This window comes from Molothrus ater, chromosome 5, assembly GCF_012460135.2.
Source record: "Molothrus ater isolate BHLD 08-10-18 breed brown headed cowbird chromosome 5, BPBGC_Mater_1.1, whole genome shotgun sequence".
NCBI lineage: Eukaryota > Metazoa > Chordata > Aves > Passeriformes > Icteridae > Molothrus > Molothrus ater.
This window is the reverse complement of record NC_050482.2, coordinates 66377749-66405018: the sequence shown is the minus strand read 5'-3', so window position 1 is coordinate 66405018 and position 27270 is coordinate 66377749. Positions and strand designations below refer to the sequence as shown.

General features: G+C 44.2%; 1 protein-coding gene across 3 annotated transcripts in view; it reads left to right on the top strand.

Annotated features, from left to right (window-relative positions):
- The window catches only part of WASHC1 (WASH complex subunit 1), a 37412-nt gene that overhangs the window by 7605 nt on the left and 2537 nt on the right, over positions 1-27270 (top strand). For 2 of the 3 annotated variants that reach the window (XM_036400987.2, XM_036400988.2), the window contains exons 2-8: positions 2747-2900; positions 18702-18813; positions 19500-19646; positions 24038-24174; positions 25082-25217; positions 26287-26491; positions 26950-27114. In XM_036400987.2, coding sequence (XP_036256880.1) covers positions 2752-2900; positions 18702-18813; positions 19500-19646; positions 24038-24174; positions 25082-25217; positions 26287-26491; positions 26950-27114 — 1051 coding nt within the window. In that variant the 5' untranslated portion in view covers positions 2747-2751. Of the gene's footprint in view, positions 1-2721; positions 2901-18701; positions 18814-19499; positions 19647-24037; positions 24175-25081; positions 25218-26286; positions 26492-26949; positions 27115-27270 lie in introns of those variants that run through there. The other variant, XM_036400985.2, reaches the window with a different exon arrangement.

Genomic DNA, 27270 nt, shown 5'->3' with positions numbered 1-27270 from the left:
CACTCATTTCCAGAGTCTGCCATGTTTCTCCACTTGTGAGAAAAAAAAAGTGAGAATCTGAAGCTCCTTTGAGAGTCTTCATGGAGAACCTGTGAAGGTGATGTTTACCAACAGACAAAGTGTAGCAGTGTGAGCAGGAGCACCAGGGATTTTCCTGCTTTGCCCAGTACTGGGGGCTCCTCTCTTTGCAAGGGAGCAGTGGGACCTGAAGGAGAGTCTGTAGCTTCTGACTGTAGGCAAAGAAATGTTTTGGGAGTAGCTAGAGGAGCACTGCTCCCAAGTCAGCAGCTGAACTGAGCTTGGTTTTAGGAAGGACACTAGGAGAATTAGGATTGGTGAGAGTCTGAGGGATCATATTGGGGCTGTATAATCTTATCTGACTTCAAGAGGTGAAAATCTTGGCTTTCTTAGGATTACCTTTACACAGGAATGGTTTTGGTAATGAAACAAGTTTCAGAAGTTTCCTTCTTGCCCCTTCTTCCCCCTGTGTTTCATGACTGGACAATTACAGCTGTTTATCTGGCTGTGGTAAATTGGGTCATTGAGCTGATTTGAGTTAAAAATAGGCATCCCAAACATCAGGAGCACTGATGCAATGGCAGAGTTTTTGACCAGTGGCAGGGAGGATTATAAACTCCTTTTGGGGCCAGAGTAACTCATAACCACGTCCTTGCTGTGTTATCTGGCCCCTTTATTCCATGGTGACAGTCAAATAGCAGCTTTGAAAGGAAAAATATTGAAGCTTGATTGTGGTCAGCAGATCAAAAACTGCTGTCTCAAAATTAGCTGTACTCATCTCAGATTAACTTGTATGCTTTACAGCTCTAAATAATAATTTCCTGTCTGCAGAGCAGGCCCAGTCAAGAAGACTAATCAGTGTGCAAACATTGCTGCTAAAGAGTGCAGATACAGAGTCTTGCTGCCAGTGATGCATGAAATGAAACAGAGTAGGTCTAGGCTTCCTAGACTGGCAGCAGAGCCAGCTTGGTAATGGCTGGGCTTGATCTTGCAAATTTGTTAACTGTGGAAAGGCTTCTACATACTCTTAAATCTCATATGATTCATTACTAAACAGCCCCACAAAAAAAGCCCCAAAACTCAGCAAACCCCACGTCCCAAAAGAACACCCTTAAATAACAGTCACATCACATTTACAGAAAGCTTTTTCTCCCCTACTGTGGTATCATGTTAAAGCAAAAATTTGGAGAGGGTGGTGTTTGTTAAATACACAGAAATGGCTGCAGGCAAGTCTAATCTGCTACCTCTTTGTTTTGTGAAGCAAGATAGGGAATTGAAGGAATGTATGAAGACCCCTCTCGTTTTCACATATTAAACTGTTTTTTTTGTGTTGTGACTCTCTTCAGGCTCCTGATTTGTGAATTTCTCCAGTACGGGCTGTGTTTCTATGTCATTCTCAGCCTACACTGCTGTAGAGCCAGGAATGCAGGTTGCACACAGCACTGCTCTGAACTGGCTCCTGCAGACTTCCAAGTACCACACAGGGGAATGTGGTGCCTCCTGAGATATCCCTGTCTGTGATACCTTGGATTTTCATCCTTTGTTTTGCTTCTCCTCAGCTTAATGAATATTTTCTTATACAGATCTACAGAGCCCTGTGTGATGCAACCCTGTAATGAGCACCTGTAAACTGTCTGGTTTTTACAGCCTGAATGAGAAGAGACACGGAGAAAATAAGTTTGGAGGGAGTTGTGCAGACCTAGCAGTAGAGTTTGGGTTAGAAAACTGTATGGATACTGTACTCTGTTCATTCTTTAGAATATCCTAATAGAAATGTATTTGTGAGTTTGCAATTTATAATGTGCTCAGAGAAATGGATTTTTTTCTCTTTATGTTCTTCCAAGTCCCAGGAACTTTTTTGTTATTTTTGTGAGTAAAGTTGGGAGGCCAACTTTTTGGGAATTGCTGAGGGAGAGGTGAGCAAAGCTCAGGATGGAAACATGGGTGGTGGATGACCTTCTCCTGGTTGAGCTGTAGAGCAGTGGTACTGGCCCAGCTGCTTCCAGAAGTGTGCATACAGCTCTGGTGTGTGGCACACAACTGAAACATTTTGGTGACTGGTCAGGCTAGAGATGTGAAAGGATTCTAAAATAAGGAGGCTTCTTTCAAGATAGTTACTAAGGAAAAATCCAGTCCAGAAGCAGCAAAGAGCTCCTGGGAGTGTCAGAATGGAAGAATTCTCATTAACCTACTTGGAGCAAGGGGGTGTGTGCCCATGCATGCCTTGTAATTTCATGGCTTCTGTTCTTGGAAGGGCCTGATGTGTGTTTGTTGGAGCAGAAGTGTAAGATGAAATACTGCCTTTTGCTAATATGGTTGGATGACCTGAAATATATCCATGTGGAATATGAGGAAAGGGAGGAGGGGACAGGGTGATTTGTGATGAGTCTTATTGCCACCCTGAAGTGACTTTGCTTCTAACTCTGGTCTTTGTTTGCAGCACAGTACTGAGCAGAGATTTGTTAAGTAGCATGCTAAAGTAAAATTATGGTTTCCAAGAACATTCAGCTAAGCAAGAGAGTCTCAGCTCACTGTAGCTGCCTTGAATGTATTAAAAATCCAATATGTCAGCCTTACTGCTTGTGCCTTTTTCCTCAGCTTACCAATTCTGTTGCAAATGCTTTCCTAAAATAATTAGTGGAGCAGAAAGTAGAAGTCCCTTGAATAACTGCTGTGATAAAATGGCAGTGTGTTTAATGTGTAATGACCTATTTGTTCTTTCCCTTAGGTACAATGGCCACAGTAGCCCAGAAGCACTTTTTGGAAGGACAGCCATACTCAGTGCCCCTGATCCAGCCAGACCTGCGCAGGGAGGAGGCTGTGCAGCAGGTGGCAGATGCACTTCAGTATCTGCAAAAGGTGTCAGGAGATATCTTCAACAGGTAAAGTGCCCTCCTGGGGGCTTGGGTGCTTAGCATTCAGCAGTGCACAACACAGTGCTGGAATTAGGTTGCAGCAGTGAAGGGGAAAGGGCATTGGGTTGGCAAACAATGGAAGTTCAGAAAAGAGATGAAAAAGGACTGGATGCACTTCAATATGAGTTTATTAGATTTGAGTCTGTCAAAGTTAAGCATAATGAAATGGCTGCAGTTTGCCAGAGATTGTTGGTTATGAATTTTTTATTCATTTTTATTAATGACTAAAAATTATTAATTTTTATGCCACAAATTGCATTACTGCTTCCACTGCATTTATCCCTTATTCCTTCCTGCTCATGCTTTGAAGGGGAGGCATTGTAATTTAGAGTATCTTGAAGAAGATGTGTCTTTTTGAGTCATTGTACTTGAAGCAGTGAAGTAGAAAATGTCTCTTTGTTCTGATCTCTGCAATGTACAAACTGTTCTCTTTGGGCTTCTGGTGTTTCACACTTCCCTTTTTGTGTGTTGGAAGGGCTGAGTGCCCTGGGTAAGACTGGGTTTCTTGCCACAGTATCACAATCCATCAAAGTCCATCTCTTCAAGGATTTGGTCCAGATTTGGCCCCTCTTGCATATGATCATCTTTAGGATTGGATCTTTAAGGCTGTCTTTATAGCAGATCAGAGAGATTCTTGTGTTTGCTTGCAAATGATGGTAGATAGTGTGGTTCCTTTTTCTGTCCAGTGCCATCTTTGGCATCTCAGTGCTCTGGGATGGTGTGGACTGTCACTGGGAAGGAAACAGATCAGCATTTATCTTCTCATAGCCTAATCAGTAAAAGCACATGCTTTGGTTTCAGCATGTCCCATGCCTATCTAGTTTAATTTCTTATGATGTGAGCAGGATCATGACGTTCTTTCTTTGAGTTTTGGGAAGTTTTTTGAAGGGTAGATTGAAGTTCTGTGGTTTCTGATAGTGATGTTTTGAAGGGTAGCCTCTGGAGAAAGAGCAGTCTCTAAGGCTGAGCTCAGGTCATTGAGGTTAAGATTTTCCACTGGAATAGTCCTTGTTTGGGCAAGGGCTGTGTGTGGGCTGGATTAGGTTGAACACAAGGTCTACTTCATTTGTGCTCTTCAAAGTAGGGGAACACTTCATGATCTAAGGCTGGGAGAAGGCTTTCTAGAGCTGCCCTAAACATGTGGAAAGCACTTCTCAGACTTGGGCCTGGTTGGCAGTGCTGCCCCTCTCTGTGGGGTAAATGAAGCTCTTGATAATACAGGAGTTGCTCTTTCTGTGTCTCTATTTTCCCTGTTTTTCCTCTCCATACTGCTGTCTAACACAGTACCCTGTAATTTCCCTAGGGAGATAAGCCTGCTGCTTTGTATGCAAGTCACTCCTGAGTACTGAGCAGTGACTGTGATGCTGTTCCCTCACTCTTTGGTGCACTCATGACTTTTAATTACCAATTTTCTCCAACAACAGAGGAGGCTTCATTGGCTTCTTTGTTTGCTTTGCCTTTCCAGTGAGGTCTTGGCTCTCTGATATAGTTAAGAGTGATTTAGTAATTATGCAGGCATCTGATTAGAAGTTCTGTGACCTTGGTTTTTCCATGTCAATCAAGGGGCAAAGCTTTCAAGGTGAGAACTTTGCTACTTAGTGACCTTTTATCTTCCCCTTCCTGAGATAAGGCAGCTCTGTCTTCCATTTCCAGGAAGGAGCTGTCTTACCTGGGCAAGCTGGCTGTTTGATCTGCAGAACAGCAGCTTGCAGTGCTGATGGAGAGGAAACTTGTTCACTGTGGGAGACTTGGCTGAGTGTGTCCAGCTCCTTACTTCAGTACAGCAGAGATGCAGGTGTTCTGAGGTTGTGTCGTGGGAACAGGTGGATTGGTACAATGCTTTTGAGAGCGGCAAGCCAATCTGTACTTTGTGGAAGGTGGAGTGAAAGTGTCTCCTACTCTCTATGAAAAAAGGAATATTTCCACAACTAGATCTTTGTTTCCATTTTAGCTAATCAAAGTGTCTGCTCATAATTGTTGCTGACATGATAATTGAGTATGAAATCTTCAAATGAACATGTTGAGATGACACAAGGAAGATACCTTTCCATTTAGGGAATTAGAAGAAAATACAGGGAGCTTTCCTTCACTTCCCCCCTTTTTGGGCAACTTGGGAAATAACCCATGTGACAAGTCTCTGCCAACTCTTGTTCCCAATCATTCTCAAAGAAGCTTATTTGCTATTAACTATGGCAAGGTACCTGGTGAATGAGACTGCAGGGTTCATTAGTTCCTAGACAATCAAGGGGTGTGTGGGTGCAAAACCTCAGGTAAGCTATGGCAGAGACCTAGAGCATCCCCACTGGGCCCAGCCGTGGAGAACAGGCCTGGACTGCAATCAGGAATCACTTAGAGCAGGATACATCAGCTCAGCATCCCTCTCCATCCTATCCCTAACTCTCAGGAGCAGAGACCCACCTGACTTCTTTCACATGGGCAGCCCCAAAGCTCTTGGTTGCTGGGCAATAGAGATTGATGTCTCAGGCCAGTGCTGTCCAGCAGTGCCTTCCTCTGAGCAAGTCCTGTCCTCTTGGGGCTGATATCAGTGCTATGACAAGACCAAGAGGCTGCATGTTCTTCTCAACTTTATGCTTTGAAGTGATGGAAGTTTTAAGTTTGTGTGTGTTAACTGAATCCAAGTCATTAATCTGTTGTGGAAGCTGCAAAGGTGAGATTCACTGCCTGTAGTTACTTAGATATTAATACTGCTTAAAACATAAATATTTTAACAGAGCCAATCTGACATAAATTCAAACAGATATTAACTCCTGGATTTTTAGGAAGGGTTTTTGATACAGGTCACAGGAGCTGGGATGACCAGTTTAAACCCTCAATTAACAGTAGTCTTTCATCTATTTTCTATCTATTTCTATCTTTCTCATCTATTTAATGAGTTTTTCTCATTAGTATTTTCTGGGTGGGAGATTGTGCTGGAATCACATGCTTTGGAGTATTTTACAGGAATGTTCTTGGGATAAGTGCTTAAAATAAGTGATGAGTTTAGATTTCCTGATATTCCATCCTAGTTAGGTAGGCTTGTCCTTCAGCATTTCTCAGTTTCTGAGGAGTTTGTATTGGCAGGAGATGTTAATAATCTCTAATATTGTCCATTTGCTATTGAAAGTGTTAACTTTTAAGTAATGGATGTGTGGAAAGTTGTTTTTGCAAGTTATCTCATGGAGTGTTACAGTAGTAGAAAGAAATCAATTGCTTGGGATTGGGAGGTTGTTATCAAGGTCCAGGATTTGCCTGTAATCCAACCCCAAGTTGTCCTTTATACAAAATTTCCCATCCTTAACCTTCTTTTTTTTAGTTTATGGAAAAATTTCTGGCTGTTATTTTTTAAAATCTTTATTCAGTGTTTTTTGCTTGTCTGGAATAATACTTTGTTAAACCAGTGTATCCTGTTTCCTCCCCAGCTGCATTCAAACTAATTTCCTATTACATATTTGAAAAAGGCTTTAATATTAAGCAAAAGTTTAAATGACAGCCGCATTCTGAAAACCATAGCTGGAAAACAAAAGCACTGTGGAAATGCTCTTTGGGGTGGGGAAGAAATCTGGTAAGGCTGTGATAAGAAAGGTAAGGAGTAGCTGGCTGGGTAGCAGAGCCTTCAGGGGTGTTTATGACAGGAGCAGAGCTGAGATGTGAATAGTTCTGAAATTGAAAATACCAACAAAATCTTAATCATGAGGTACACTTGTGTGTTTTAAAGACCTCCTTGTTTTAAACTTGCTACTTTGATTAGTCACGATCATCAATAATGGAAGTGGGGACTGGTACATCAGTGTAAATGTGTTTAATTTAGGAGGTCTGTGGAATGGAAACTTGCCAAGAGGGGTCTTGCTGCAAGCTGCACTGTGCTCTTTGTTGTGCACTGGGGCTCTGGGATGCAGCTTGGAGCTTGGACACTGCATTGTGTGTGTTCCTCTGCTGGCTGCAAGGGTTGATCTCCTAGGAAGAGAGCTGTCCACTGGGATGGCTCACCGTGCAGGTGAGTTAACACCAAAAGACACACTGCAGCACAGGGAATCAATTTTTCTCCAGTTAATTTGAGAGTGTTATGCCTCTTGTTTAACAACAAGGTGCCTCATGGTACTTTGGAGTTGTCCCAGAGGTCATCTGAAAGAGGATGCCAGGTCTAGTTTTGTTTCAGGTACCTCTCTTGAGGTTGTAGGAGCAGTTGTTTGCTGCCAGGAAGATAAAGCAGCAGCAGGGAGGTAAAGTGTGAATGGAGTCTCCTGCAGACATGAGGAAATGGAGAGCAGGGACATTTTGCCTGCAGCTAGTTGTTATTCTTGTAAGTATATGTCCAAGTGACGTGGATTTATTTTCCTTTTAAGTGTAGCACACACTTTCTAAGGCACCTTTCATTTGTTATGGCTGCCATGATCCTCTGGAAGATAAGTTTGACAGCTTGTGAAGATGTAGCTTCAGAAAGGTTCCTAGACTGTAGAAAGAAGACTTTAGGAGGTGACCCAAGGGTGTGATCAGCATGCTTGGAAGTCTGGCAACAGCTGGCACGAGCAGGCATCCTACACCCCCATAAAGAGGCAAAGGGAGTGGGACTGTTCTGCAAGAGACCAGGTCACAACTCCTTCTGGATGCTGCTAAAATCCTTAAGCTTAAGATCTTCTGGAATCTGACCTGTGCAAAATTACAGCAGAGGTGTTCTCCTACTTCTGGAATTAGTCTCAAACCTGCTAAGCAAAAGGAGGCACACAACAATTTCAGACTTTAAGGAGCTCTTGAGAACATTGTTTCTACTCTTACAGCAGTAGTGGAATTCTTGTGGAAATATGAGACAGTTTGCTTTAAAACAGATGGCATGTGCAATAGGAAAGGCAAACAGTAAGGAGAAACTAAGGTAATTTCAGTACATATGGATTGTTGATTTATTTTAGTTCATGGGGTTTTTTTTAATGCTGACAGGGAAGTCTCTTGTTTGTACTCTGTTCCTTGTTGGAGAAAATTCAATATTGAGTAGCAGCCTTCAAGTTCCTGTGAGCTAATTTTGTCCAGCAGTAAGTCTCCGTTAATTAAAAGGGTTTTGGCAAAGATCTTATGAACTTCCCCATGCAGAGAGTAGTTCCTTTACCCCTCAGTCCCTGACTGCAAGTGGCTGTGGCTGTTACTCTCTGGAAATAGGCAAGGAGAAGCATGTCATAAGAGCAATGTGAGGCAGTGTGTGCCCCACAGCAGAAGTGTTCCCTTATTTCTTAGCCCATGGTTTTGGCAATATTGTTGGATTCTCGCACTCCCACTATTCTTGATACAGTAGCATCTGCCATGTTATTCCTTTATTGCACAAAGTGATATCTCTACCTTCTCAACCAGCTTCAGACACTGGAGATTCACATATGTTGGAGTAATTTTCTGTTCCTGTGGATGACTTTTGTGTACTCAGTCAGCCCTGGAGGAAGAGATTCAAACATGTAATTTTGTTTTACAGTCATGACTTCCATTAGGGATCCAGCATGGAGAAAACTGTCTGGAAAATAACACTGAGTGCCTTGAAATGTGTATTACAGGCTCATTCCTATGGGGGTGTGCACACTGTGGGGAGAGTTGGGGGAGGAACACCAGTGCCAAAGGTCTGTTCTTCACACATGACTGGTGCATTAAATTCCCTTTCCATGGTGCTTCTTTCTGTCTTGCCGTGGTGCTGTTGGATTTTGCAAATGGGGAAGGTTGTAAGGGTTTAGGTGTAAATGCAACTGACAGCAGAGACAGAGCAGTGCTTTTGGAGACAGGAGACCTATTTGTAGGTGCTAATGAAGGAGTTTCTGATTTTCTTCCATCTACATCTTCCAGAACCTAAATTACCCACCTGGGGTTTCTCTTTCACACACTATACCATCCAAATTCTTTAATTCAGGCTCCAGAAACTTTCATCCCCTCCTCTAAATCCACCAAACATTTTATTGAAGGAATTCACCATGCTGTGCCATTAATAATTTTTATCCCCTATTCTCCCTGGCACAGCATGGTGAATTGGATTCCTTTCTTAATTCATCCAAGAATATGATCCTTATTCCGGATTAATGTGCATTATAAAACCAGGTATTTGCATTTAATTTTCTCTAGGACTCTTGTTTTAGATTGACCAGCAAAGCTGAATCTGAAAACATGTTTGATGGGCCTAAGAAGCATAACAAGACATTCCTTTTAGAAGAGGAGGTAAAGCTGTTGCAGTTCTGCTCTGTGTGAGTGCAGTAGGAATAGCCTTCTGGTTGTCTGTGACATATATATGTATATAACATTCCAATGTATATACACACATATATATATATATATATATATATAACATTCCAGTAGCTCAGGACCAAAAAGCAAGGAAGTTCATGGTGTCTCCACAGTGCAGTTCTCTCTGTTGTTTTGTCCCAGTGACTGGGTAGTTTGGTTTTGCTTCAACAGTACTTTTGAGAGTGACATCCTGGATTTAAGCTATTAAAGGGTATGAATTTACAGTTCTGGCAGTTTTGGGGTGGAGAAGGAGGTTTGGAAGGTACACTATATGAATTTGTTCTGGTATTACTGTGAGGATAGTGTTTCCATTCTTAGTGACTAATTGTGAGTTAGTGCATGGGAAGGACGATTTTTAAAATGACAGTGGGGGAAATGAAATCATGTGTCTAGACCAATTCTCAAGGTGTCTGATCACTGATGTGCCTCAGACTGTTTCATTGAAATGACAGAGCAGCTGTCAGTGCAAGCACAGAGATATCTGCTTTTTGATGCTGTTAGGAGAATCTCTGCCTGTGGCCCAAAGTTTTTGGGGAAAGAGTAACTAGAAATCCCTCAAGAAAGTAACAAAATGCTGTAATCATTCAGGAAAGGTGTTAGAAGGATAAGGTGTCATAAAGAGTTGTTCTGATTTGTTAAAGAAGCACAGTCAAATTAGCTTGTTGATGGGCATATCATACACGGTGACTTTTGAGATTTGAGTGTGACTGCAACTGATTGTAGGAAAATGAAGAAAGAACACTAAACAACCTCTGTTTCTAAAGAGTAAATATTAAATAAAAAACTTTATTTGCAAAAAAAATATGTGAAGAAATCTTTCCTTTAAGAGAAGGAGGTCTGTTTGGAAAGAAGATCTGTTAAGAGAAGGTCACTTTGAAAGCAGAGGTAAGAAAGGGAAAGGCTAAATTAACAAGGAGATTTTGTAACTGGCAAAGGGCCACTGTTTCTGAGAAAGTCTATCTTATGAAGCTGGACTTGTTTTAATTGTAGCAAAATTTTGGGTGGATCTTGGAAATCCCCACTAGTTCTGGCAGGATACTGAAGAGGGTCATTGCTGAGCAGAAGCAGTGAGTGCAAGGAAATAGAATTTTCACTGAGATATAAGCTCTTGAAAAGTACAGGGATCACTGCAACAAACATGATAAGCAGAAACATAGTGCTGAGTGCAAAACAGAATAATGATCTGCTTATTCCAAGTCATGCTTCAAAGGCCAGTTTGGTCATTTACCAAGTATCTGATTACATCTTCAACAGGTCAGCACAGTGAGGGAAGACCACAGAGGCAGACCCTTATTATGTGATCAAAGTCAGAAAGGAAGTAAGAGTTCTGAGAAGACATGAGGTGTAGTTGTCTTTAAACAGACATTTTATGGTACCAAGTCCTTTTTCTTGGTTGGGCTTTCCTTCTCCTGAATATTCAAGTCCAGCTGTGCAGGAGAGCAGTTTTTATAGAGTAAGCACTAGCTTGTAAATGACAGCTTTTAGATATACTTTATTGAAAAGGAGACTGAAGGGTTCAACTTGTGACCTGCAAGTAAAATTTCATGTGATTGCCATCAGCTGCTTGGAAGTGGAGAAAATTTCAAGTCAATGCAAAAACCTTTACTGGTAAACATGTGTCCTAAATGTGGGTAAATGCTACATCTTGGATCACAAGAAAGAAGTAGTGGTGGTGAGAGAATTGTCAGTGTTTTGTGTCAGTTCTTGCTGGCTGTAGTTTATTCTGGTGAGCAACAGTGGGATGGCGAGACATTGAAAAGGGCAGATGAACCTGCACAAGTGGCCTTAAACTCAGTAAAATGGGAAATTAAGCAGCTACTGAAAAATATGTGCTAAGTCCTGTGAATTAATGCAAAATTGTTTGAGTTAGTGAATAATGGACTGAAAATCTGATCTGTTGAGACTGTACTGTGAATTTGCCTAGGTTTTCTTTGTTCCGGGGAACAAATGATTCCACTCTTGGTTTCACGAGCAACCAAGACTTAATTAACACTTGGAAATTGCTTGGAGATCTTTGGGTGAAAAGCTATGAAGTTGTGAGGATATTTGATTAAATGCAAAGAAAAGCAGTGCTTTTCTTGGAGAACGGTGAGAATGGGAACTGCTATCACCAGGAATCATTTTCTGCTCTGGAGGCAGGCATGTTTTGCTCAGCATTCCTATTCTTGATGACAATGACTTGTTTTGGTGAGATGAACAGACTAAGAGCAGTGTTTGTGCTGTGTGCTGTCACAGTATGAGAAACCTCCATCCCAATAAAGGAGTGGGAGCTCAGCTTTCCTGATATTTTCAGCCTTACATCAGGGGAAGACCTTAAGAGATGCTCTCTTCTTTGTGTTTTGTTACATTTGTGTAACTGAGTACTACTTACCTGAAGAAAACTGATATAAAACCATTTGGAAGGCATGGGGGAAAGCTAGGAATAAAGAGAAACTTCCTGACTGCCTGGCCAGGGCGGAGGAAGGCTCTGCAAATTTCATTCCTCCCACATGATCATGGCAATTTATCTTTGGTCAAGTGAGGCACAGCCTAAAAGGGCTGGGGTGGCTGCCTGTCTGTGCTCCTCTCCTGCTGTTGCTACCTTCAGGTGAAGCTCAGAAGAAACAGTATTTCTGGCTGGTGGCTTATGAACTTCTCTTGCTGCTCTACTTGAGAGAGGGCACAGATCAGCAATTTCAGTCCAGGCTGATTTGCCTCCTGTAACTGTTGCTGATAGGGAAACTGGAGCATAATGTCAAATAAGAGTGAGCTGTGTAACAGAAATATTGTCTGTGTAGAATCAGACGTGGTACCGTCAGTGATCCAGAGGAATCTCAGGTCTTTTCAAAGACATTAGCTCTCCCTACCCCAGATACAGTTCACAACAGGGTCACCTGGGCATTTCTGCACTGCTTATGTTTGCTGTGGCTCTGTAGTGTATACACATTTTCTTTTCAATGGGAACAGGGAGGAAGATCTTTGGCTAGCCTGAGAATGGAGCTTTGATGGGAGAATGAGAAACCTAATCTTTGTGTACACACAGTTGATTAATTTAAGGTTACAAGGTGCCAAAACACCTTCTCAAGCTATCTGCCAAGTATGATCTATTACTTCGAGCAACATGGAAACAAAATTTATTTTTGACAGCCTTGTAAAATTCTGTCCAAACAGGATTAGCCCTCCTTTGACAAGTGATTAAAAAAAAAAGAACAAAACTGAAAACACTTAAGGCTATTACTACAAAAGATTAAGCTTCAGTGAGTAAATACTTAAGAAATTTTTCAAGGATGAGTGGAAACTCTAAAGATAACAAAATATACTTCACTATTAACTTTTACTGGTTACAGTACTAGTATCAGTTACTACAACTCCTCTCCTCTGAGGAAGGGCTGAGAGAGCTGGGGTTGTTCAGCCTGGAGAAGAGATGATTTGGAGAAGACCTCATTGCAGCCTGTCAGTACCTAAGGGGCTCATAAGAAACACGAGGACAAACGTCTTAGCCTGTTGTGAAAGGACAAGGAGTACTGGTTTTAAATTAAGAGGGTAGGTTCAGACTAAATGTAGTGAAGACATGTTCTGTGATGAGGCTGGTGAAACACCAGAACAGGTTGCTCAGAGTATTCAAGGCCAGGTTGGCCGAGGCTCTGACCAGCTTGTTCATCTGAAGATGACTGGGTCGCTTCCAAGCCAAGCTATTCTATGATTCTGTGATTCTATGCTGACTATCATCAGCTGCCTAATATCTCAAGACTCTTCCTGTGCCTGCTGCTTTGGGAAGCAATTCCACTGCCAGTGGAGGAGATCAAAAGGTCACCTGTGAAACTCCAGCAGTACTGGTAAAGAACCATTTTTTCCATTGCTTCTTCTAGAAGTAATGGAGTTCCTAAAGTCATCTTTCCCAAAAGTTGTCACTGTGATGGTAGGACCTGTGTTGTAGATGTATATTGACACTGTTAATGGACAAGTAGAGTGACCAAAAGTAGCCTGTATAGTTTAAAGATCTTATGGTGTACTTTATTTGCAGACTTTCTGCATAGTATACACTGATTTTCTATTTAATATATATTTCTTCTAAAGAAATAAAAGTGCATCTGCTTTCAGACCAGTCAGTGGTATGAGACAAGTAAAAGGCTTGGAAGGTTAAAGAAGAACTTGTTTGTGACCTTTTTCTACAAAGAAAAAAAGAGAAGCTGCTTTTCTGGGGAGGAGAGTAAGCTGCAGGGGAAGAGGGAGAATGATGCTGTGATGGTAGGTCAAAATTCTAAGTTTCCAGTTTTTTCATACACTTAATTCACAGTAGTGGGAGTGCCTTCTGAAATGAGAGATTAAAAATCAAAATGAAATATTTTTTTTGTGAGAACATGACCTGTGGAGAGTGATATATGCTGGATCCTGCTGAGGATAACCTGGCAACCTTGATCACTCTCAAATCTGCAAGACCTTTCAGCATCACAGGAACAGGGCAATATGCAAATGCTGAAACACCTGCAAATCAGGCTCGAGGAGCAATCAGAGTGAGATAAACATTAATTAGTATAATACCCAAACCCTTAATGGAGGAAGGAACGTTGATTGCACAGCCTCACTTGGGACTTCTTTCTGTCAGAGATGCTGGATGATGACAGTTTCTGATTACACTTACTCAGATAAGAAGTAAGACTTTAAAAACTGCTTAAATATGGAGAGAGAAGAGCAGAAAGCAAACAAGTTGATCTTTCTGTGAGTGGTTGAATGTGTTTGGCTCTTCATAAGAGTATGTATTTTTCCTTTTTGCCTTTCAAACTTTTGAGGTGAATTGGCTTTGTGAGCTGATTTTGAATGCTTCCCTGGATCACTGTAAACCTTACGTGTCTTACCAGACTTTCCTTCGCTCTCCCCATCTTGATCCTGAGATGTTGCCAGCTGCAGGGGTAGAGGCACTGAGTTAGAGTGGGGAGTGGGCTTCTCACAGTGTTCATTTTGACACTTTCTTTCCTTGTTACCCTGCTCCAGTACCTGCTGCTTGGAGTGTCTGAGAACAAAATTAAATACAAGAACCATAAACTCAATCCCTTCTTATTCATGCCTCCTGCAGTAAGGGAGAAATTTAATAAAAGCATACGTCATTTGGCAAAAAGAAAAAAAAAAAAAAAAAAGGTAGCTTGACTTTTAGGCAAGAAGCCAAGGTTTTATAGAATAAATTTACTATATGTACCCTGAAGTTTAGAACAGCAGTGCCAAGCATCACCCTGCTATCTCTAAGGCTTGGAGCTTGGGCTGGGAGGTGATGAGAAGCCTGATTTTCTGTGATGTGTACAGTCCTCATTTAAGGAAAAAGTAATTTAATACTTCATCTGCCTTATCCTCCTGTGCAACTTCATTTCTCATTCTGCTCTGTAATGTTCTTTCTCCTTGGTTGATCACTTACTTTTATACTTCAGACATGAAAATGAAGTTGTTTGGTATTCTAGAGAGGTTTGCTCCAGCCTCTGTTGCCTAACCTTTCTCGTTCACCTTGGTGTGCAGCTTGCCTGTCCTCTCTCCTCTTCATTTCAGAAGTTTTGTCATCCCTGTCACTTTTGGGTGACATGGACATTCAACGTAGAAAGCAAAGGGTCTCTGGCTGCTCTGATACTTCCTTACAGAGGAATTCTGTCTTTCTCAGACACTGGTCTTGGAATCTGTTGGCCTATCTTTAAACCTTCTCTGATTTTAAACTATTTTTCTGTTGCTGTCTGATCCTTAGCAGATATAGATGATAAAAATCACCATTTTTTTGGTTGGCACTGTGGAGTGCTTGGAGACTCGCATACAAATGTAGCATTATTGCCAGTGCTGACAGTACCATCAGGCAGTATCCAGTGTCCTGGATGCCAGATTCCTAATGCCTCAAATCTTTTTCCTGTGGGAGTAAGGAAACAGTGAATTTTCCACCATGAATAGACACAGACACAGCAGAGAAAGTCTTTCAGTAGCCACCTGAATGTGAGATTTATCAGAGGAGTTATAACAGAGTAAGAGGAAAGATGTGCTCTGTGGTTGCAGATGGGACAGAGGATAGGGGGCCAGCAAGAGAGGCCCTCAAGGGGTTCCCAAGAATTGGGAGGAAGTATTCCTGGAACTTGCTGTGGGTGTTGGAGAAAATTGCCTGTAAAATGGAGAGTGGCTTAAACACAGCAGGATGAGGATTTTAGGACAAAGGAGAAACAAGAGCTAAGTTGGGGGTGAAGTGCAGAGGGCTTGAGGGCAAAAATATTTCAGAGGGACAAGAGAAAGTGAAAGCTTGAATCAAAGCAGCTGAAAGGTTGGCTTTAATATCTGCTTCGATCAAAAAATAAAAGTCTGTATGGATTAAGAGATAATCCAGTAGATAGACTTAATCTGCCATGTGTATTGCTTCCCCAAAGAAAAACACTGGGAGGGGAAGGTTGATTTGGCTCAGTGCCCAGCATTGGAAGGTAGGTGATGTATTCTTCTTTTTCACAGACCCCCCTCTTTCACTTGTCCTGAATGAAGCACATCCTGCTGAAAGGGAGGGGCTGTAGCCTCCTGCTTCTTTGCAACTCCAAAGTCATATTGAATTTAACTAAAGGCATTTCTCAAGCAGAAAAGAGCACTGAGAGCAAAATAACACAGCAATGACTAAGAAAATAGGCATGGGGTAGGTTCAGATGCTCATGGTGGTTTTGAGAAGCAGTACTGGGCCATTTTATTAAACTTAATCCCTCTTGTCCTAATTGTCCTTGTCTTCCCTTTAATGGAAGTTAAGGTCTGAATGACACCTTTCCTCCAGCACTGCCCCTGAAATCCTCAGCCATATCCCTCCATCCCTTCCTTCCTGTTCCCTTTCTTTACAAAAACTGGTTGAGTCCTTTGAGTAAGTTCAGTTTCCACAGCAGTACAAATAGTTGATCAAACATGAGGAGGTTTTCTCCATGTATTTTTTCTGGTAAGGTATATGGTGTATTATGTCTTCTAACTAACACATTCAGCTCTATCTTGAGCCGTTCATGCTAACAGTCATGCACCTCTAGGAGCCTGTACACATGGAATTTGGATTGGTTGGATTGAGGGGGTTTCATTTTTATTTCAAAGTTATCTTGTTCAGCAACAAATAAATTAATCTGTAGACTGATATGTATGCCTTCTGTGTTGTGGGCCTGCATGTGTACCATCTCAGGTGAAGGTTTCTTTGCAGATCTTATAAGGTCAGTGGGATTTGGCCTGTCAAATCCTTGAGCAGGAGATCACAGGAGAATGTACAGGGTGCCTCAGAGAGAAGATCCATCATGGTTTGAAACACCTGAGCTGGCACTGGACAACTTGCCCAGCTTGTGCTGGGAGCAGGCTGTCTGCCTGAGATGGTCTCCTTTCACTGATGATATTTTGTGGGCAGTGGGGTTGGATGTCTGCCCTCTTTTTGTTTTCTTTGTCTTTGAGGGAAGGGAAGAGGTTGGTGAAACACTGGGGATAATGTGGGGCAGGAAAGGGAGTGAGGGAGGTGTTTGCTTCACTGGACCCACTCACATTCATGAAGTGAAAGAGACGAGAACACTTACTGGTTTCCAGGCCTGAGCTTGCATAACTATTTGCTTAGCACTTCCTTCTGGGGGAGAAACATGTGCCTTGTCAGATCCTGAAAATTGTGTCTGGAAGTCAGCAGGGTACTGGCTAAAAGGCAATTGATACCTCACTTTTATTTGGAGCTTCAGGAAAGCTTTGTGGAGTTCTTCTAGGAGAGAGGTCTACTCTCAGGTGAGAGAGAAAATTGCATCATTGATTTGAGGGAGAGCAGCAAAGCAGAAATAAATGACTCAGTTTTTTCAGCTTTGAAGGAAGCAAAAATAGTCAGATGCCCCTGGAGAGCAGTACTGGAAATAGTGTCAATCAATACAATTATGAAACCTCTAGAAAAGAGGTGAACTGTGAGGTGGGAAAATGTGCTGGTGAGAGCAGTTAGGAAAGATTTAGGTCCTTCAGAGGCATCTCACACTTGAACAAAACAAGGCAATGGGACAGCCCTGTGACACATGAAATTTGCTGCAGACAGGTGCTAGGAAATGCAGACTGAAAGGAACAACAGAAACTACTCTGAGAACCTATCAAGTGTAAAAGTGATATGAACTTACTCCACTGAGGCAGAGGGAGGGTGTGGGAAGGAAATCATGAACAGATTTGTACTCAGTGTTGGTACAAAATACAAGCTGTTAGACTGTGTTTAAAATAAAATGGGGTAATGGAGAATAATTCTGAGAGGGAGAATCTCATGAGGTTCAATTTTGCTCATCTCCCACTCCAAGCAAAGTAAGGTAGAAACAGGCTGTGTGCTATCATGCCATATGCATAAGGAGGAATTTTTCATGCCTCCAGGAAGAGGAGAGCATGGCTATAAACAAATAGAAATACTTCAAGTTTAGAGAAAGTGAGGGTTTTTTTTTAGAATGGTACAAGGAGAACAGGCTGCTTGTTCTGGCTGTTTTTCACTATCTGCATTGAGGGGGGGCTTTATATTTCTATACTATAATAGAGAATGTGCTGTCCAAATATATATATATGGAAATACTGGAAAAGATGGATTTGGTACAGTTTGGAATTGGGAATCATGGATCACTGCTGATCTCAAATTCATTACTGAAGGGAATTAGGCAGAGCAGAAAAAGAGCATGAGAGCTCTCTCCTCAAAAGCAAAGAGAGACTCTTGGTGAAATTTCAAGACAATGCTTGAGATTGCTTTTCAGAGGCACAGAATGATCCAGTGGAACTGGGGTGAAAGTTCACAAGACTTTCCAGCTTTTGCCCTTGTGGCTGAGGAGAATCTGCTGGTTATGCATGGGAAAGGAGGCCTCTTTGAGAAGGTGACTCCATCATTAGCTGTAGCTGATGCCTGCTCCCAGCATCCCAAAGCATTCTGATGCTGATCTAGGGTATGGGTTGAGATAAAAACAGGTAAATTAAATAATAATAATAATAGTGATGATGTAATGTAATGTGATGTAAAGGAAAATAATGAAAAAGAGAGAGGAATACAACACCAGAAAGACAAGTGATGCAAATAAAAACAATTGCTCACCACCAACTTGATGAAGCTTGTCATTCCGCAAGCAGTGGACCCCAGCCAACTTTCTGCCTAGTTTCTATGCTGAGCATGATGCCATGTGGTCTGGAACATCCCTTGGGTCAGTTGGGATCAGGTGTCCTGGCTGTGTCCCCTCCCAGCTCCTTGTGGTGGGCTGAGAGGCAGAAAAGGCCTTGACTCTAAGCTGAGCAATAATTAAATCATCCCTGTGTTATCAATGCTGTGTCTGTTGAGAGTTTTCCATCTTTCTGTGCCCCAAACAGCCACAGGAACATCATGCTGTGAGTCATGGATTAATCCTACTTCATGTTGGAGTACCTAAAGCTCTCAATGGGATGGATACAAGCATGGCTCAACCATCACTGTTTTTCACTGTGAAACAACCCACTCCCCTGGGATTCACATCCTTCTCTGAGGGGCTGGGAACTGCTGTTTTGAAAAGAGCCACTGATTGTTCAGCTCAAGAAGTGTTCTTGCCTCCTTCCTAGGATCTCTCAGCGGGTGGAGGCCAGCCGGGCACAGCTCCGGGCGATTGGGGAGAGAGTCACCCTTGCCCAGGCCAAGATTGAGAAGATAAAGGGCAGCAAGAAGGCTATTAAGGTAGTGACTTCAGTGAAGGCTGCATGGCCTCTTGTCTTCCTTCTTTCTTTACTCCTGGCATAAGCTCTGGAGAAGAAAAGGTGCTCAGCTGCTACAGCTGCTGCCCACTCACCTCTCCATGCCTTACTGCTGAGCAGGATTGTGGTGAGAATCCCATTCCTGACTTGGCCAGTGGATGAATTTTAGACCCATGAGCCACACAGCTCCAGGCTTTATGTAGCCTTTAGAGGTTTCTGTCCCAGCTGCTTCCTGAGAAAGAGAAAAGAATGTGCTGAGCTAAGCCTAACTAACTCCTTCACTTCAGGCTCATAGACACTTATTTGAGTGAAAGCTGCTGTCAGAGAGACTCCCTTTAGTGTATCTTAATCCCATTGAGCCATGTAAAACTGGTGAAAATCCTTCTTTCCCCATTCTTGCTCCATTTTATACAGTATTCCCAACTCCTTTCCTGCCAGTGATCTCCTAGTCCTTTTAGAGAGAGAGAAAAGCTCTGGCAATTCCAGTTTCAGAAGTGGCAGCCCATGCATATTTGGATTTGTTCACATAGCCCTTAGGAGCCTGTTGACTCCAAGGCTGTCCATTCCCACTGGCAGCACAGGTTGCATGTTTGCTCCTCTCCAGGTGTTTCTGCATTGTAGGATTGCCTAGTTGTTGGGATTTTTTAGTCCCTCCTTGTTTCTCCATAGGTATTTTCCAGTGCCAAGTATCCAGCCCCTGAACGGCTGCAGGAGTACAGTTCAATTTTTGCTGGTGCAGAAGACCCAGCTAAACAGAAATGGCCAAGACACAAGATTCAGAGCAAACACCAAATGCTGGATGAAAAAGCTCTGCAGGTAAGGAGCAGAACAGACCTTGGGAAGGACAAGCAAAGAGAACCTGGAGGCTGTTAATCTCTTTGATAAAGTGGGCCAGGGCTTTGGGACATAGGCTAGGAGTAGAACATATTTTCATTTGGCCTGTCATTGGGGGGGAGGGTGTGAGGTCAGACTGGGAAGCTTATGGAGGTGAGGTGCCACATGGAGAGGGCCATGTCAGTACAAGAGTTTGGATGGCTGTGAACTGCCAAGTCTCTGGAGCAGTTCCATTTCCTGAAATGCTGCTGTTTCCTGCAGCAGTGTTGGTGGGTGCTGCTGCTGCCTGGGCTCAAGGCCTTGGCTGTGCCTAGTGAGGCAGCTGGGACCAAGCTCATGGTTGTTTCAGAAATAGTTTCTGAAGGCTCTGATATAACTTCTGGTGAGAGGGGGAAGGTAAGAGGCTTGTGAGTGTGTCAGGAGAAAAAGGAGACATTCATTAGAGCATTTTTCTGCCCCAGGAAATCGTTGCATTTGGGCACTGTCCCTGGGTTGGAAGGACAGGAAGGAAGAGTTGCTGTGCTTAAAGTTTAAAAGTTGCTGTGTTATGTGCTGTGTCAGGAGTTGCAGATGTGCTGTTCCTAGCAGGTTAAGGATCAGTTTGACAACTTCCCTGCTCTCCACCCCTAAAGAGACTTCCTTCCTCATCCTTGTGTGACTTGGCCAAAAATAAAGCTGCCACTGAAAAATTTATCATGCTAAACTTCCCTGAGTGTTAATGGAGTTGAGACTTCACACAGAGAGGTAGTTATGAATATTTCAGCCAGGCCAAGGAAGCAGGATTGCTGGCCAAATGGAGAGCTGGCAAACTTGAGCAGGGTCCCTGCTTCCTTCCAGTCCTGGCAGTAGCACAGGCAGAGCTGCATGGGACAGGCTGGTGTCTGCCAGGGAGGCCAGTGAGTGCTGCTGTCTGGAGTGGGGGGCAGCAGAGGCAGGCAGGGTGCAGACAGGGAGATGGGCTCCCACCCTGAAGGGCTGGTGCTGAAGTACAGCCCTTGCACAGGGAAGGGATTGAGAAGAACATCAGCTGTTAAAAAGCAGTATCCCACAAAGAGCAAATGGTCCACATGCCATGCCCCACAGCCATGTACCTGGGATGCCATCTTTTCCAGTCCCAGTCAGTCTCTGTACCATTCTGCCATGTTCTGCCCTTTGTGACTAAAGCTGCCATCACCACAGGGGCTTTGTTTCAGGCCCTGGCGGATGTTTGTTGCTCCCCTCCTGTGACCCATCTGTTGATCCTCTTTTGGGACTGTTGATCTTTCTCTGGCTTTGCTGAGTCTGCCTCATGCAGCAGTTGTCACTGTTGCCAAGCTCACACACACGAGCTCCTCTGTGGGGTGGGGGATGCTGCTGTCAGTGGTGAAGGATGGAGGGGCTGATGTGCTGAATGGGGCTCAGCGTGGCCAAGCTCTGACCACATTCCAGGGGGACAGGCCCTTCTCAGCCATAGCTGAGCACAGAGCCTTGCAGTAATGAAATGTGACAGGGAGAAGTCTAATGTTTGCATTTATGCTTTCCTCAATTATTCAGAGCTTTCAGCAGGGGCTCACTGCCCGTTTTCAGTTCTGATGAGAGCCTCTTTGCTGTGAGCAGTCACAGTGGCCTTTGCTAAACTCCTCGTGCACACAACACCTCATCAGGAAAGCAAACTCTGCTGATGTCAGTCTGAGGGGAAGTGGTGGCAGCCTGTGCTCAGCCTTTAGGGTTTTTGCTCTGGGGGTAAGCAACTGAGTTGGAAATGTGTGATTTTAAATGCTTACCCCTTGGAATTTCTTTTTGCCCCCTCAACTCCAAGCAAGTGAAAACTTATTTGTTTAGAGGATGCTGTTTAGGTTGGTAAGGTAAGCACTGATGGGTAAGAGTGCCAGAAACACAGTGCTTGTGGTAAGCCTGGAAAATCCCTTTGCTTTGCACACTGCAGTGGTAGCAGCAAGGCTGGGCTCAGCAGGCAGCTGGCTACAGCCCTATGGGGCTTCCCTTTGTGGTGGGAGCTGTGTCTGGGTGCTGCACATGGGAAGAAGTCCAAGCAAAAGTTACCATCCACTGCTGGACTAACCTTGCTAGGCTTCAAAAGTGTCAGTAACTTGACATGTCCTTGTGAATTCTGCCTCTCCCAGAGCCCACCATAGGCATGTGGAGGCTAAACCAGGCTTTTGTCACTTGCTCATCTTGAAATACTTTCCTAGGTGGCCTCAGCACTCCATTGGTGTGGGGGGAGTGGGATTGCTGGTACATCCCACCAGTTCCATTTGTAATAGTGTGTGTTTAATTAAGCTGAAGAACCACAGTGACTTTATATATTTTTAATTTTCTTGGGAAGAAAAATGCCTGAAAATGCAGTGTCCTTGGGGATTGTGATCCTGCCAGGTGCCAGACCCCAGGTTGGGGTGTTTGAGCCTTCAAGCAACCCCCATGACTTCAGTATGTCAAGGTTGCCAAACTTTGGCTTAAGAATTTAGTAATTCCTATAAGAATGTTCCTATAAGAAAACTAATTTTTAAATGACACCTTAACTTGTGGAATTCACAGTTGCAGGATATTTTTGACAGTGTGTGGAAGTTCCAAATTTCAGAGCATCTCTAGGTACTTGAGTAAGACTAGCACTTTGATGGCATTTAAATTAAAAGGATTATATTTCACGTTTCAGAATAGTCATACTTAGTGCTTTTATAAATTCCTTAGATGAGGTTTATAAGTAAATGTAGGTAATGGTTGTTTTCTACTGCACCCTTAAAGTGATGCACAATCTTCCAGTGCTAACTGAAGTATACAAAGAGAGAATTAAAAAAGATATATAAATTACTTGAGGGCTAAGTGTGTCTGAACAGTTCTGGCAAAAAGAGTCAGTACTCCCTCATGCTGAAAAAATTAAACATTGGGAAATGAATATTAATGATCAAAAGAACTTTCATTTTTGAGTCTCTGCTTCTACAATCTCTAAATAAGAATTTATATATTTTTGCCTATTTGCTTCCATTAAAAAATAGAAGGTGTTAACTTCAATGTATTTTTCACAAGTTGGAACCTGAATTAAATCAAAACCTTACAGGTCCTTTTCTTATAGCATTTTATAGTCTCAGAGCATCATATAAACTCTTAGTGGATTAACTGAACTGTGACTAAGCCATTTCCTTGGATTTCTGGCTACCAGATTCAAGACTGAAATTTCAATCAGCAGGAATTGCTTGTGTCCCTGAGATGTGGTCTTAAAAATGAACCACCAGTGGTCACCAATTGTCCCATACAAGTACAAGGAGGGGAGAGGGACTCAGAGAATGGGGTGGTGCAGGGATGCTGGAAGTAGTGAGGCAGTAGGAAGCTGTGGACAGTATTTGGAGTGGTGGCAGAAGAAAACCACAGGTGTGGCGAGTTGCTTAACCTGACAAAGTGCTCTGGTTTCTCCTGGTATGAACACTTACTACCTTGTAGCTGCTGCCTGCCTTACTTGTGAAGAAAGAATTGTGAAGGGGCTGAGGAGGGGTCTACAGAGGGGTCTGAGGTGGAGGTTTGTTCATCCCAAAGTGTCTCTGTTCAGGAACTGATGCCTTTCCTCCCTCTAGAGCAGAGTGCTGTGGGCACTGAGCTTCATCCCCCAGAGCATGTGGCAGCGGGCACTGTCACGCCAGCTGAAGCACTGCTCTGATGTGGGATGGCAGCTCCTGTGCTCTGTAAAAGTCAGGCAGCTCAGATGTAATAAGTCCTTTTCGAAATGGAGCTCTATATATTATGCATGAAGTTTTAGAACTGAGAGAGAGAAGATTTCAGTTCATTAGAGTTGAAAACTCCTGCAAATCCCTCAGGCTTTGCAAAACCATCTGGCACACGTTCCACTCTGTGCACTCCTTTCTGCCTGATCTCTTGCCTAGTGCAGGCACTCTGTTCTTTCCTAACCTCTTTTTCCTTTGCTTTCCTGCCTACCCCACCAGTGCAATCACAGCTCTTAAAACATCAAGTGAAGGCAACAGAGGGGAGGTAATAGAGATGTGTGGGGAGCTCTGCCTGCATGAAAATGTGTCGTAATTGGAGACACTGTAACAAAAGCCTTTTAGGCTGTGGTGCTTGATCCCTGCCTCTCACTATAGAGCCAGAGTGGTGGTTTTACTCTGGTGGATACTTGCCAGAGTAACAGTGTTCAGTATGACCCATCCACAGCACCAAAAGCACTTGCTGCCATTCTGAACTGCCAACACTTGCCATGATTATGGGGTTGCAATGTTGTCCACGTACTTCCTAGCTCAAGGGGAGATAGGGAGCAGCAGTGTTCCCAGACCATGCAGTGCATCCAGCAGTGTGGGGTGTGGTGGCTGGGGAGAGCTGCCTCAGCAGCCATGGTTCTAGTGTCTTACCATCTTTTATCTGTCTTCTTGCAGGAAAAGCTCAAGTATTTCCCTGTGTGCGTGAGCACCAAAATTCACCAGGAGGATGATGCAGAAGAAGGCCTTGGCAGCCTTCCCAGGAACATCAGCTCCCTCAGCTCCCTGCTACTCTTCAATACCACCGAGAACCTGTGAGAGCTGGAGCAGTGCTGTGCTGCTCACCTGCCCCTGCTTGTCCTCAGAGGAGCTTTCCCTTCCTCAGGCATAGCAGTGACTGCTTGCTTTGCTGGGGATGTTACCTACCAGGCTCCTGATAGGACAGGGTTTGATACCTCTCTGCTGGCTTCCAGCTGGGAACCTTCCCTGCTCTTTGCCTTGGGTGGAAGCAGTTACTTTGTCCATACCTGACCCTCTACTCACCTGATTCAACCCAATTTTGCACTTTCTTTTGCTTAGTTCTTGCTATGGTTCATCTAATTTCTTTCCAGCCTTGAGATGTGCAGTCACTCCTGCCCTTCTCTGCCCTGCGTGCCAGCTTAGGTACTGCTTCTTCTCCTGACAATTCCTCACAGCATTACTTTACTACTTTTGCTGCTTTAATGTCTCCACCACCTCCCTCACTGCAGTTTCCTTTCCCACTCACATCATGGTTCTTCTTTCTGCTCTTATTGAAGAGCTACTTTAAGCTCTTCTTGAGCTTTCAGCTGCTGGACCTTGTCTTTCTTCTCCTGAGCCATGAATCATTTCTCCTTTTTGTCTGTCCTCCTGGACCCTGAGTGACAAGTCACTGGTGTCCTGCTGCAGACTGTAGGATGGTTTCAGGTCACGTGGTGGAAAGGGGAGAGCTTGATCCTGGTGGCACTACAGTGGGGCTTTGCTTTAGAATTAGTCTGGAGGCTGCACTGGCAGGGTGGGGAGCTGCTTGCCTCCTGGTTGTGAAGGGGAAAGGCAGAAAAATGGAGCCAAAAGAAGGAACCTGGAAGGCCCAACATGTTCCACCTTTATGAGTAAAGTCAGGTCTCTGCCTCCAAGGCCCTCTTGTGTACACTGTTTTTTCTGGCCTTGGCTCTCACTAAAATACTTATTTTCTGCCCTTAGGTACAAGAAGTATGTGTTCCTGGATCCCCTGGCTGGAGCAGTGACCAAGACCCATGTGGCTCTAGAAACAGAGACAGAAGAGAAGCTCTTTGATGCACCTCTCTCCATCACCAAAAGGGGACAGCTAGACCGACAGGTGAGAGGCAGCTGCTTACATTTCAGAGGGTTGTGCTCAGCTCTCTGAAAAGAGAGGACTTTGATAGGGTGGTGAGCAGGTAGGACAAAAGCCCCTTACAGGGCTGCGGAGTATTCATTTACCAGAAGGACCTTGCCTGGTGTTGTGCTTGAGGTCCTGGTGTGAGCTTGGTGAGTGAGACAAAAGCCTCACACTTGGCAGGCATTTCTCTCTGCTCAAGCCTTTGTTGAGTGGTGAAAGGAGAGTAATGGGATGGGGTATCAACTCACCTTGCTCCTTCACCTCAGGGCTGTAGGGAGGTTTGGAGGATTTATCACTTGATCAGCTCCCTTGTGCCAACTCCTGAGCCTCAGAGTCTGAGGGTGAGGTGCCACTGCTAGAAGGTCCCTGGGGTGAAGTGTGGTCCCATCATTCCTGCTGGGAAGAGGTTCCTACTGCTGCAAACAGAAGGGCCAGCCAGACTGAGCAAAGGGCTGTGCTTGGTGTACACATGGGGCAGGCAGTGCACCAACCCAGTTGCCCCAACATGTGACTGGTACCTGGCACCTTATATGGGGTGTACCAGCTTTGCTGGGCCTGGGAATCATTTGCTCATCACGTTGGACAGGAGGATATAATGTATATAGTGATAGAATGTATATAGTGAACAAACTCTTTATTCACAGTGCACCATCACTACTGTGTTGCCTGTGTTTTAAACACAAAAGCAAACCCCTGGAACTACTGGGTTGTGTTTCTGCATTTTAATCTTGGAAATGGTTCAGACACTATCCTCTTCTGGAGGAGAAGGGACTGGTTTGTTTAGGCTGCAGCAGTTAGTGCATGAACCCTTCAGAGTTCACGTGCTACTGTGAAACTAAGAAGGGTCCTGCACTTCCTCCTCCTGCAGCCTACCTTTCCCAAGCCTGGCCTGCAGGAGGTAACCTCTAAGCACAGAGGTGTAGGGGTAGCTGATGCACCAAGGTACACCAGCCCAGCTCTGACTGCTGCCCAGGTTGTTCCCAGCAGTGCCCCTGTTTGCAGCAAGCACATAGTCACTGCCTTACCTTGTTGGTTTGGATTTCTTTAGGTTGCTGAAAATTACTTCTATGTGCCAGATCTGGGCCAGGTCCCTGAGATTGATGTGCCCTCCTACCTGCCAGACCTGCCTGGCATTGCTGCAGACCTCATGTACAGCGCTGACCTGGGCCCTGGCATTGCACCCTCTGCCCCCAGCAGTGCAATTCCAGAGCTGCCCACTTTCAACACTGAGTCGGTGGAGCCTTTGCAACCAGGTATTTTCAATCTCTGATCCCAGGACCCTATGAAGGAGGAAGGCAGGGATTGCTAGAAAGTGGAGATGGGGCAGAAGGTCCCTTGGTAGAAATTTTAAGATGGATGATGGATGTTGTACCTCTGGCTTAGGCCTGAGGGAAAGCTGCAGCCTGCTCAAGTTCTGGCCTGACTGCAGCCCCTTTACCTCCCTCCCCTTCTCTCTGCATAGCTAGGGAGGAGGGAGCATAGTGTGTGTGTCAGCCTGGTGGGATGCCCTTGTGCAAGTGGGATGCAGCTGGGAAGGGAGAGTAGGGGAATCTCACACTCTTGCCTTGGCCCTGGCTGCTGTTAAGAGATGGTGCACAGGGCAGGAGTGCTCTACTGCAGGTGCTGAGGACTCTGATCTGTTGCTGCTGAGGTGTGTGAAGCTCTGAGATGAAACTGGGACTCTTCAGATACAATTTCTTTAATATTTCAGATCTTCAAGATGCTAAACTATTGCCACCTCCTCCCCCTCCGCCTCCTCCACCGCCTCCTGTTGTGCCAACTCCGGTGCCTCCTCCACCGCCCCTGCCCCAGCCCACGGCACCCTTGGAACCAGCTCAGGCAGTGAGTGAGGAGAGCAGCAGCACAGTGCCTGCAGGTAAGGGCTGGGCTCCTCCACAGCTGCACCAGCCTCCTTCTCTTCACCTGTGTCCTTGGGGGCCTTCCCAGCCTTCCAGCAGGGGAGGAGGTGCAGTGGGATGAGATGCTGTCAAGGTCTTGGAGTAGCCCTTGCCATGGGAATTTGGTTGGGCCT